General features: G+C 41.7%; 1 protein-coding gene across 1 annotated transcript; it reads right to left on the bottom strand.

The window, feature by feature from the left end:
- Positions 1-6,545: 6,545 nt before the first annotated feature.
- eif3f.S (eukaryotic translation initiation factor 3 subunit F S homeolog) lies at positions 6,546-11,063 on the bottom strand. Its single transcript, XM_018233522.2, has 8 exons — positions 10,880-11,063; positions 10,602-10,672; positions 9,079-9,158; positions 7,891-8,028; positions 7,722-7,813; positions 7,313-7,449; positions 7,061-7,174; positions 6,546-6,943 (listed from the first exon to the last, which is right to left on the bottom strand). Exons 1-8 carry the CDS (start codon positions 11,025-11,027, stop codon positions 6,866-6,868), a joined length of 858 nt encoding a protein of 285 aa, XP_018089011.1. The 5' UTR covers positions 11,028-11,063; the 3' UTR covers positions 6,546-6,865.
- Positions 11,064-11,335: the final 272 nt, after the last annotated feature.

Raw genomic sequence — 11,335 nt, 5'->3', positions numbered from 1 at the left:
TGAGAAATGGATTTCAGTGCAGAATTCTGCTGGAGCAGCACTATTAACTGATTCATTTTGAAAAAAAAACATGTTTTCCCATGACAGTATCCCTTTAAAGTCAGGCAGTCTGATTTAGGACTCCTACATTCAACTACAGGGGTTTAGGCAGACAGAAAAGACTTTATATAGATGTGCAGACGTTTTTGTTATCGTTAAACAGATCTCCTATATATGGGCCCCTGGTGTGAATGTGCATTTGTCTCACAGATTGGAACAAAAGGGATAGCAGATATTTGTTGTGTTGAGTGTGTGTGTGTGTGAGTGTGAGCTCTGCAGGGCCGCACAATGCTTGTCCTTGTCTGAACAACGAGTAGGACGCCAGGCGAATTCCTTCAGATGCCGCAGCCTCTGTGGGGGTAAGTGCAAAGGGCAGCAGAGATGTATATGTATCACTGTGGATATTGTAATACAGACCAGATACATTGCTCTACGGTATATCAGTAATACAACTAATCCTGTGCAACATATTGCTCCATAGATATCAGCAACCAATCAGATTCTTCTGCCAGACTTCTACTGTAGAAGCCCCAGCTGGGAATTCTGGGAGTTATAATCTGGTAACAACGAGAGACACATTTATGAAGGCTCAAATTTCGAATTCATTCGAGGTTTTTTTCTTTAAAACTCTGTTAAACTCAAAATTTGACCTATGGAGATGTATAAAAAAAATTTTTTTTCAAAGTCGGGTGATAAAAAACCACGAATGTCAGGAAAGCTGCAAACGACTCCAATTGATCCCTGGACCTCTCCCGTTGACTTAAACAAGCAATTCGGCAGGTTTTAGGCGGCGAATAGTTGCATTTGAGTTCTTAAAGGGCCAGAGTATGATTTTTTTTAAAAATTGAATAAAATTTTCATGATTTATCATACTCTGGCCCTTTAAGAACTCAAATGCAACTATTCGCCGCCTAAAACCTGCCGAATTGCTTGTTTAAATAGAATTGAAGTTGACAGTGTTGACCATAAAAAAACACGAAAATTCGAATTTAGAATTTTTAATTCGGCCCTTGATAAATCTGTCCGTAGTATATAATGTAGATCCCAGTGAGCTGCAGAGCTAACGGCATAAAACCTCGGCTAAACTTCCTATTACTTTCTGTATCACTGGGTGGAGTTGGAGGGATAATACACATTGCTTTTCTTCTATATATTTGGCCAGGAACGTTACCAAGCGCTTAAATCTACACGCAATATCTGCGAGTTCTTAAACTTGCACTTTAATTACTTTTTTTCTTTTTTGGACTAATAAAAGAAAGGAAAAATAAAACTGTATAATTCAATAAAATGTTATTCTTTAAATAAAAGTGCCATTTTTGTGCTGCCCCACGGGGAGACACCACCAGTTTCAGGGGATAAATGAAGTTCTTGTCAGTCAATGGAATGCGACCGCATGTAACGTCTCCCACTGCTGAGATGTTGCCTCTGGATTGGCTGCACAATTACATGCGGGACTCACACCCAAGTTTACTGAAAATTTACTTAAAGTTAAAATATTATTTTATTATCTCTGGGAGTTATTTTATTACTCTCTGGGAGTACCATAAACTAGGCAGGCACCGAATCCACTATTTTGGATTCGGCCGAACCACCGAATCCTTTGCGAAAAATTTGGCCGAATACCAAACTGAAATTGAATCCTAATTTGCATATGCAAATTAGGGATGGGAAGGGGAAAAATACTTTACTTTCTTGTTTTGTGACAAAAAGTCACGGGATTTCCCTCCCTGCCCCTAATTTACATATGCAAATTCGGATTCGGTTCAACCGGGCAGAAGAATTCGGTCGAATCCGGTTCCTGCTGAAAAAGGCCGAATTCCGAACTGAATCCTGGATTCGGTGCATCCCTACTTTCTACATAATACTAACAGTTAATTTAAACGTGAACAACCCCTTTAAGGTATAAGGATCCAAATTATGGAAAGATCATCCAGAAAACCCCAGGCATGTTATTAATAGGGAATAAAGATAAATCTATAGGAAGGCCAGTGATCCCAATGTTATTAATAGGGAATAAAGATAAATATATAGGAAGGTCAGTGATCCCAATGTTATTAATAGGGAATAAAGATAAATATATAGGAAGGTCAGTGATCCCAATGTTATTAATAGGGAATAAAGATAAATATATAGGAAGGTCAGTGATCCCAATGTTATTAATAGGGAATTAAGATAAAATATATAGGAAGGTCAGTGATCCCAATGTTATTAATAGGGAATTAAAGATAAATATATAGGAAGGCCAGTGATCCCATGTTATTAATAGGGAATAAGATAAATATATAGGAAGGTCAGTGATCCCAATGTTATTAATAGGGAATAAAGATAAATATATAGGAAGGTCAGTGATCCCAATGTTATTAATAGGGAATAAAGATAAATATATAGGAAGGTCAGTGATCCCAATGTTATTAATAGGGAATAAAGATAAATATATAGGAAGGTTCAGTGATCCCAATGTTATTAATAGGGAATAAAGATAAATATATAGTGAAGGTCAGTGATCCCAATGTTATTAATAGGGAATAAAGATAAATATATAGGAAGGTCAGTGATCCCAATGTATTAATAGGGAATAAAGATAAATATATAGGAAGGTCAGTGATCCCAATGTTATTAATAGGGAATAAAGATAAATATATAGGAAGGTTCAGTGATCCCAATGTTATTAATAGGAATAAAGATAAATATATAGGAAGGTCAGTGATCCCAATGTTATTAATAGGGAATAAGATAAATATATAGGAAGGTCAGTGATATGATCCCAATGTTATTAATAGGGAATAAAGATAAATATATAGGAGGTCAGTGATCCCAATGTTATTAATAGGGAATTAAGATAAATATATAGGAGGTCAGTGATCCCAATGTTATTAATAGGGAATAAAGATAAATATATAGGAAGGTCAGTGATATGATCCCAATGTTATTAATAGGGAATTAAGATAAATATATAGGAAGGTCAGTGATATGATCCCAATGTTATTAATAGGAATAAAGATAAATATATAGGAAGGTCAGTGATCCCAATGTTATTAATAGGGAATAAAGATAAATATATAGGAAGGCTGGTATTTTATTCCAGAATAGGTGGCAACTCTACTTGCCAGTGCCACAAATCATCTTTATTTCCATTTATGGGAAACAAATAACCTGCCCCTATAGCTGAAACTGGTTTCAGTGAAGATGAACCAATGACAGAAGATAAAGCTGGTGTGAACCAATGAGAAGAGAGGAGTAGGATCAGTGAAGACTCCAGGGAGTGGAATCATTTCTATTTATTTGCTTTGAGGAATCACCAGTGTTACATTTCAGCATGTGAATTAGCAGGACCGACCCACCATTATGGCTCCTCTCTTACTGGGGTCTCTCTTTGACTTTGGGGGCCTGGATTGATGATCTCTGGCTTTTAGGGCTATTAGACTCCATTCATTATGAGGATGTTTTATTAAAGGATAAGTAAACCTTTAAAGTGAATGTGAATGTAAAATTGAGGAGGGGGCTATTCTAAGCACTTTTGTCATTTACATTCATTATTTATTTTGTTTTTATTCCAAGATATTAAGGGATACATGTACTGTTAATATGAATGAATTTTGTTACAACAGCGCCACCTGCTGGTCAGTTTCCCACCAGTCTGACCAGCAAGTAGTCAAGGAAGTTGTCAGGAGAAAGAAAGAGGCTGATGTTCTTCTGCTTAGGAATAGGAGTACATGTATCCTTTAATATCTTGGAATGAGAAATAAATAAATAATGAATGTACATTGCAAAAATGCTTACATTCACTTATTTTAAAGGTTTACTTATCCTTCAATGCTTTCTTCTAGAGGAGGATCCTGCTTGTCCTGACTGCTGTCCCTCACGCTGTCTGTATTTCCTGAAGCCTGAAACCATTAATAGACCAGTTATGATCTCAAAGTGTGGAGACCAAAGGGCAAGGACTCATGGGAGTCTGTCTGAAAGAATACTTCCCCTTAAAGGGGAACTATCACAAAAATAATTTAATGTATGTTCAGCATACTGAAATAAAAAACTTTCTAAATACAATCAATTAAATATTCTGCATTGTTTCTGAAATAATCAAGTTTATGTTCACTATTCCTCTCTCAGCATCTGTTTCTCTTCATTCTCTCTTCATGCAGCAGTTGGGTGTCAGATATTCATTGACAGTTACATCCAATATATCTTATAGGGAGGCTCCTTTCCTAGCAGATGTATTAGAGCTCACTCAAATAACTGATTCCAGTACAAACAAAATGTAACAAAATAACTGCCTTTTGCACAAATTCTGCATGTAGAGAGACATGATGTCTGGTGATTTTAAATGGGTGTCAGATAGTCATTGACAGTTAGATCCAATATATCTTATAGGGGGGCTCCTTTTGCCTAGAAGATGTATTAGAGCTCACTCTATTAAACTCACCAGACATCATGTCTCTCTACATGCAGGATTTGTGCAAAATATATATATATATAATTATACACCCAAAAAACATGATGGTGGGAAGCTATAGCTTTTGCTTCATCTGTTAGGAGATGCTTGGAGCTGTTGTTGTACCCCCCCAGCTGCACAGCATTGTGAGTCACATTTTGATTGCAAGCTCACATGCGCAAGGGCACAGCCAGCAGCTTTTTCAAGCCATTTATTTTACTTGTTATGCTGTGAGCCAGCGCCTGTGTGACAGCGCCCCCTGCAGCTCAGCAGCAGTATTTCTCTTACATACATCTCATATCCTTAGCATTTGCTATAGGGGGTACAGGACACATCTCTGCCCTATGGGAGCCAACGTATCATTTCTCAAACATTCCCACAATCCCCCTCAGCACTGGAAAGGGGATACCATTGAGGAGACACGGGGGTGCCAGTTTAAACCTTCCCATTGTTTTCTATTTAAAAGCTTTAGGAATATTCCAACTGTGAAGTTGTTTGGGGTGTATCAGTATGTGCCCCATAGTTAGCGCTGTAGTGTACGGCCATACTGGACTGCTCCACTCTCAGCCCGGGTCTGCAGGGCCACCATCAGGGGGTACTATTGTCCCAGGCCTAAAGGGGGGCCGACTGTGCTGCACTTTTCATAATAGCCGGGCCCCCCTTTACAGCGCCAAAGTCCCGTAACTCTGTCTGTAAGTCCTGAAGCCAAGAACAGAGGCAAAGTTGAAGTCCTGAAGCCGCAAGTTCAATTCCACTGAACACCAATGTGTGTTTTTTTTCCATTTTATTAAACCCCTGGCCCCAATGTATTATTTTAATACTCTATAGGCCCCCGCCACTGTTTTTATATTCTCTGGGGCCCCAATGTTTCTTTTTAACTTGTTAGGGGGGCCCTGACCACCAAAGATTTTTTTTAAAAAACTTTTATGGGGGCCCTGGCCAGTTTTTTTTTTTTTAAATTATAAGGGGGTCCGGACCATCAATGGCTTTTTATAACGTGTGTGTGTGTGGGGGGGTTACCGTTTTTAGCGCTGTCTGTGTGGCCTTTTAACTGTGGGTGGGGCTTGGGACCCAGAAAATGTTGTTGTGCGGGGCCCCGTGACTTCTCATGGCGACACTGAGTGGGAGGCCAGACTTTGGTTGTCCAAAGCTTACTGGGTTCTCTGAAGTCTGATTATTGTCTTATAGTGGGCCAGGATCTAAAGTCTGGTTCTGGTTTTTGAAGCCCAATCCTTGCCAGATGTTTGGCGGGTTAATTGGAGATGCCAGTGACTGGTAGAAGAGTGAGGATGGGGCAGGAGGGTGTAAGCAGCGCATTATTGGCCTCATTTATAAACAAATAGAGCAATTTTGCACCAGGGCAGTAACACATAGCAACCAATCAGTGATTAGCTTTCTTTCAGCCAGCTGTACCAGTGTTGAACACTGAAAGCAATCTGATTGGTTGCCATAGGTTACTGCCCAGGTGCAAATTTGCCCAATGTTTATAAATAGCCCCAGTGACTCAGCTGCCATGTATCTACCCAAACAGCAGCCTAGAGCCAATATAGACACTTACTTACCCCTCTGCCAGTATCACTCACTCCCTTCCCTACATTCTTATAGATTCCACATGGAGCAATTGTCTTACAACTAAAAATGTGATCTCCCTCTGCTGCCATCTAGTGGTTAAACTTTGCAGCACTCCGTTTCTGATAATGGTGAAGTGTAGAGCCAATTGCCACACAGCCCTCCAGAGTAATAACATCCACTGTAGGGATAATGGCAGTTGTAGGATCATATAGACAGACGTATATATATATATATATATATAGACAGACGTATATATAGACAGACATATATAGGAATAGTCGATTTATACTTAGTGCCACTACCTACTGAATAAAGTGCTCCCTCTTACTGTATGGCAGCTCCCACTTATAGTAGATACAAATACACAAGAAGGATTTTATCAAGGGAAAGATTTACAATATGGCAACCCCCACCCACTGAAGATACGACACAAATGAGCCCTGGGCAGGAGTTCAGTGCCCCCCCCCCAGCATATAGAAATAAATTAAAAAGAAAAGATCAATAAGATGAAAATGGTTTTGCAATTTATTTCTCATTCCACAAAATACATGTTAGAGACTGTTGCCTGGGAATGTGAATAGAGAGAGTGTAACATAATGGGATATACAGGGGCAGACTTAGATGTGTGTCTGCTGAGCCGGAAAATCCAATGGGAATATAATTTAATAGAAAGTCTCCTGCGTCGCTCCGATTGCACCAAAAAGCAGATTATCTTCACTATTGGGCTGATGTTGTCCCTTCCATAGTGAAATTCAACGTACGCCAGTCAGTAAAGTCCAAGTAAACGGGACGGGACGAGTCCTGAGGTCGGGAGGGAAGGGGTTACAGGTTGAGGAGTTTCTCGTTCAGAGCGATCTGGGACTGGGTCAGGTTGGCCAGGTAAGTGACCATCAGAAGATCCTGAATGGGAACAAAGGAAACAATGAGAAGCAGAATAAACCCCACCAGGTCTCACTAGCCTTGTACAGTCTGTAGAATGAGCCTGCAGTGCATTGTGGGAATGAGGGTCATACTTACATTAATGTTGCTGTTCAACATGGACTCAAAGTCTTCCGGCTCAATCTTGGGCACCTGATTCACCAGATCCATCAGGAAGCGACCGACTGTGTTGTCTGCCGTCACCTTCCCCGACTTTCAGAGAGCAAAGACACAAACATGTTAGGACTTGGTTCAGGGGGGTCTAGGACTCAGCCGCGAGGCCAGGGGGGTCTAGGACTCTGGCCAGGGGGGTCTAGGACTCTGGCCAGGGTGTAGAAGAGCTGCACTCACCAGCACATCCTCGGCATACTGTAGCACGGTGCTCAGCGAGTCCTGCAGTCTGTTAGCCGCCACCCCCACCTGCTGGAGGTCACTGGCGAGTCCAATGGAGCGGGTGGGGTTGGAGCTGGTTTTTGTGATCAGATCCACTTTGAAAAAGACAGATAAATGTTGGTCAGATTCAGGTTAATAAACCTACAAGTCATGTGCTGGGTCAGAGGTCAGAACACAGGGCTCTCTATTAATCAGTTATTGGCTGGAGAGCAGCAACAGTCTCAGCTGTGGGTGGGGCTCCAAAAACCTGATTCTGTGGATCCCTGCAGCAGGGAGGCTGCCAATCTACCTTGACAAGTCTATTAGCCCATAACATTACAGTGTTCCCCTAGCGACAGTCCCTTTCTCCGCCCCCTTCCCTTCTCACCTCCAATCCTCTCCGTGTCGTAGTAGACGTACTGCACAGTGAGAGGGGTGAACATGATGCCCATCGTTTTACCGGGAACTCCCATTGGGGTGCTGTAAGAAAGACAGGGACATTCAGCCAATAGAACGTGAATATGTACAGGAGGGCGGGGCCTGAGGATCCATTGTACCTGATATAGGCCTTTATATTCATGCGGCTGCCCTGCAGGCTGGTGTCCAACGTCATGTGAATGGGATTAGTGGCCTCGCGGCTGTAATACTCGTGGATGAGAACCGAGTGCTCTGTGATGTCATTTCCTGTGGCGTACCTGATACAAGAAGTACATACAGATTAGGTACCAGTGACTGGGGGGTGGGGTGTCCTCACTGATATAGTTTGAAGGGACTCAAACTCCTGAAATATATAGATTTGTGTTTTAGGTTTAATCTAATGTTTAATGGTAAAGCCAGAAGTAATTTCACTTTGCTCATCAGACTTCTGTGAGATTAGGGAGGGACATTACACTGTGACTTACAATGGGGAAAGGTACCAGTAAAAACCCTAAAAGTATTGGTCAGGCCTAACCAATGGCTGCAGTTAATGGAGAACTAAAGCCTAACTAAAGAAGTAGCTAGAAATGTTGTACATGATGTTTTGTGCTTCTGTACCAGCCCAAGGCAACCACAGCCCTTTAGCAGTAAAGATCTGTGTCTCCAAAGATGCCCCAGTAGCTCCCCATCTTCTTTTCTGCTGATTCACTGCACATGCTCTGTGCTGCTGTCACTTACTGAGCTTAGGGAGCCACTCACAATATACAGTACACATAGAATAGAAATGTCACAATATAAGGCTGATTAGTAATTAATACACATAATTACTACATGGCAGCACAGAAACCAGTGCAATTAGCATCAGAATTGAATAATCAGCAAACCTGTAGCATCAACTTATATTACAGCCAGGGAAGCTCATTTTCTGCTGGATAATTAGTGACGAGCCCTAAGCTTAGCTTCTCAACAGCCAATCAGAGCCCACTGAGCATGTGAGTGTCACAGACACTTTCCAAGATGGTGACCCCCTGGGACAAGTTTGAAGTCCTGGATCATTGCTGCTATTGACAAGCTCAAACTTTAGCCTCGTGCAATAAGTTCACTATATAAAATAGGACATTTTAAGCCATGTTAATTTTTAGGGTTTAGTTCTCCTTTAACACTTACCTACCCCCCCAGCTCCAAAGCTGCAGGAGTATAATGGCAGCGATTATTCCTTTCCGTGGAACCCAATATGTGAATGACAATGGAGCTGAAGGAGGGGGGGGGGGAGGTATATGGGGTGACTACTTGCCCTACACATGGGCAAATACAGAAGAGTCACTTACCAGCCCACAATCTGCTCAGTAGAGGTCACTTTCTTATGCAGCTCGTACATGTTCTTGGCAAACTCCATGTCAACAGCCACCTGGAGTCATAACAGAGGAGATGAAACATTGAGCAATGAGCAGGGCAACAACATTCTCTCGTGTAAGTGATTAAAGGGGAACTCAGCCTACTACACATTCCATTCACATATCCAATGGTATTTATAATTCACGTATAAAGGCCACTGCTACTGTAAGCCGGATCTGTCTGCCTCTTTTAGTTTATATTGTTTATTGACTCTGCACTGTTGGTTCTGACTCCTAAAACAATGTACCCAGGAAAAGAGGTGCCATATAGCGCTGAATGAAATTTTTCACCAAGTTTCACCAGAAAAATTATGGCAATAGACTTATGGGTAAAAAAACAAAACAAAAAAAACTGATGCTAATCTAAAATTTGTCTCACAATGTGTCGCCCATAGGCTTCACTGCAGTTGCCCTAATTTTTTCAGATTCACCCATCACTACTCTGTGTTAAAGGTAGAGATCCAGGATTCGGCCGATTCCTTCTGCCCGGCCGAACCAAATCCAAATTTGCATATGTAAATTAGGGGCAGGGAGGGAAATTGCATGACTTTTTGTCACAAAACAAGGAAGTAAAAAATGTTTTCCCCTTCCAACACCTAATTTACATATAAAAACTAGGATTCGGTTCGGCCGAATGCAAAATAGTGGATTCAGTGCATCCCTAGTTAAAGGGGTTTGAGTTAACTGTTAGTAGGATGTAGAGAAGGATATTCGGAGACAATTTGCAATTGGTTTTCATTTGTGGTTTTGTTAATTAGTTTTTTTATTCAGCAGCTCTCCAGTTTGCAATTTCCAAATTCCCCTAGCAACCATCCATTGATTTCAATACGAGATTGGAATATGAATAGGAGAGGCCTGAATAGAAAGAGGAGGAATACAAAGTCGCTATAACAATACATTTTAGGGTTGCACTAGTTTGGATTTGGCCGAACCCTTCACAAAAGATTTGGCAGAATACAGAACCCTAATCTGCATATGTAAATTAGCGATGGGAAGTGAAAAACATTTTTTCTTCCTTGTTTTGTGACAAAAAGTCACATGATTTTCCCCCGTGCCCCTAATTTACATATGCAAATTAGGATACGGATTCGGTTTGGCTGAATCCCACTGAAAAAAAGCCGAATTCTGGACTTGGTGCTTCCCTAATACAGTTGTAGCCTTACAGAGCATTTGTTGTTTTTTTTAAGAAGGGAGTCAGCGACCCCCATTTGAAAGCTGAGCAGAGTCAGAAGGCAAATATTTCAAAAACTATAAAAATTAAACAATGAAGACCAATTGGAAAGTTGCTTGGAATTGTCAGTTCTATCACATACTGAAAGATAACGTAAAGGTGAACTAACCCATTAAGAGTCAGAACATAATAGTCAGGGAAGATTCCACTACATACGGGGGAGGGGCACAGAATAGCACAAACACCCCCAAGTAATAATGGTCTGACCCTCCAAAATGACACAAACCTCATCCTCAGACTCATTGTGAGGGACAGAGAAGCAGTTTGTCACCTCCACAGAGTGTTTGTCAGTGGTTCCTGCAATGAGAAAACAAACACAAGGGTTAATTCTCTGTGTGACTCGAATAAGAACAAGGATATAATTATACAAAGGCCTGAATTGCTTCTGATCCCAACAGGCCCAGTCCCAGGCAGATATTGAGCAGGATGAACAAGGAAACGCTTTATGTCCCACACGGGCTCCCGTCACTTTTTCACCCACACGGGCTCCCGTCTTCCCCTTACCCAAAAGGGTTCCAATAACCCGTCCAGCTCCTTCGTTTCTCCTCTCAAAACTGTCCACGATGGCGGCCAACACCACCGGATGAACCTTCACCACCGGACCATGCAGCATGGCTGAACCAGACGCGGACAGAGAGCCGGGAGCCGCCATCTTAACTAAGGCAAACGCGCGAGAGGGAGATCATGGGCGGGGCTTCAGCGAGTCACAAAACCCCGCGTTCCGATTGGGCCGCATAAAGGAAGCGTAAGGGACGTCGACGCTAGGCGTGTTGATTTGTTCCGATTGGACGGGAGTGCGAGTCAGCTGATCTGCGCTTACGGAAGTGAAGCGTTCGATGCTGTGATTGGGCACACAGTACTCAATCAAAATATTTACTACTGCTGGGATTGGCTGAGCGTCCCTGGCTGTTGTTAAATACGGAACTGCTTGTGAAGAACCGAAATACTGCTGATCTATAA

This window comes from Xenopus laevis, chromosome 8S (genome assembly GCF_017654675.1).
Source record: "Xenopus laevis strain J_2021 chromosome 8S, Xenopus_laevis_v10.1, whole genome shotgun sequence".
NCBI classification, from domain to species: Eukaryota; Metazoa; Chordata; class Amphibia; order Anura; family Pipidae; genus Xenopus; species Xenopus laevis.
This window is presented reverse-complemented; position numbering and strand designations above follow the sequence as displayed.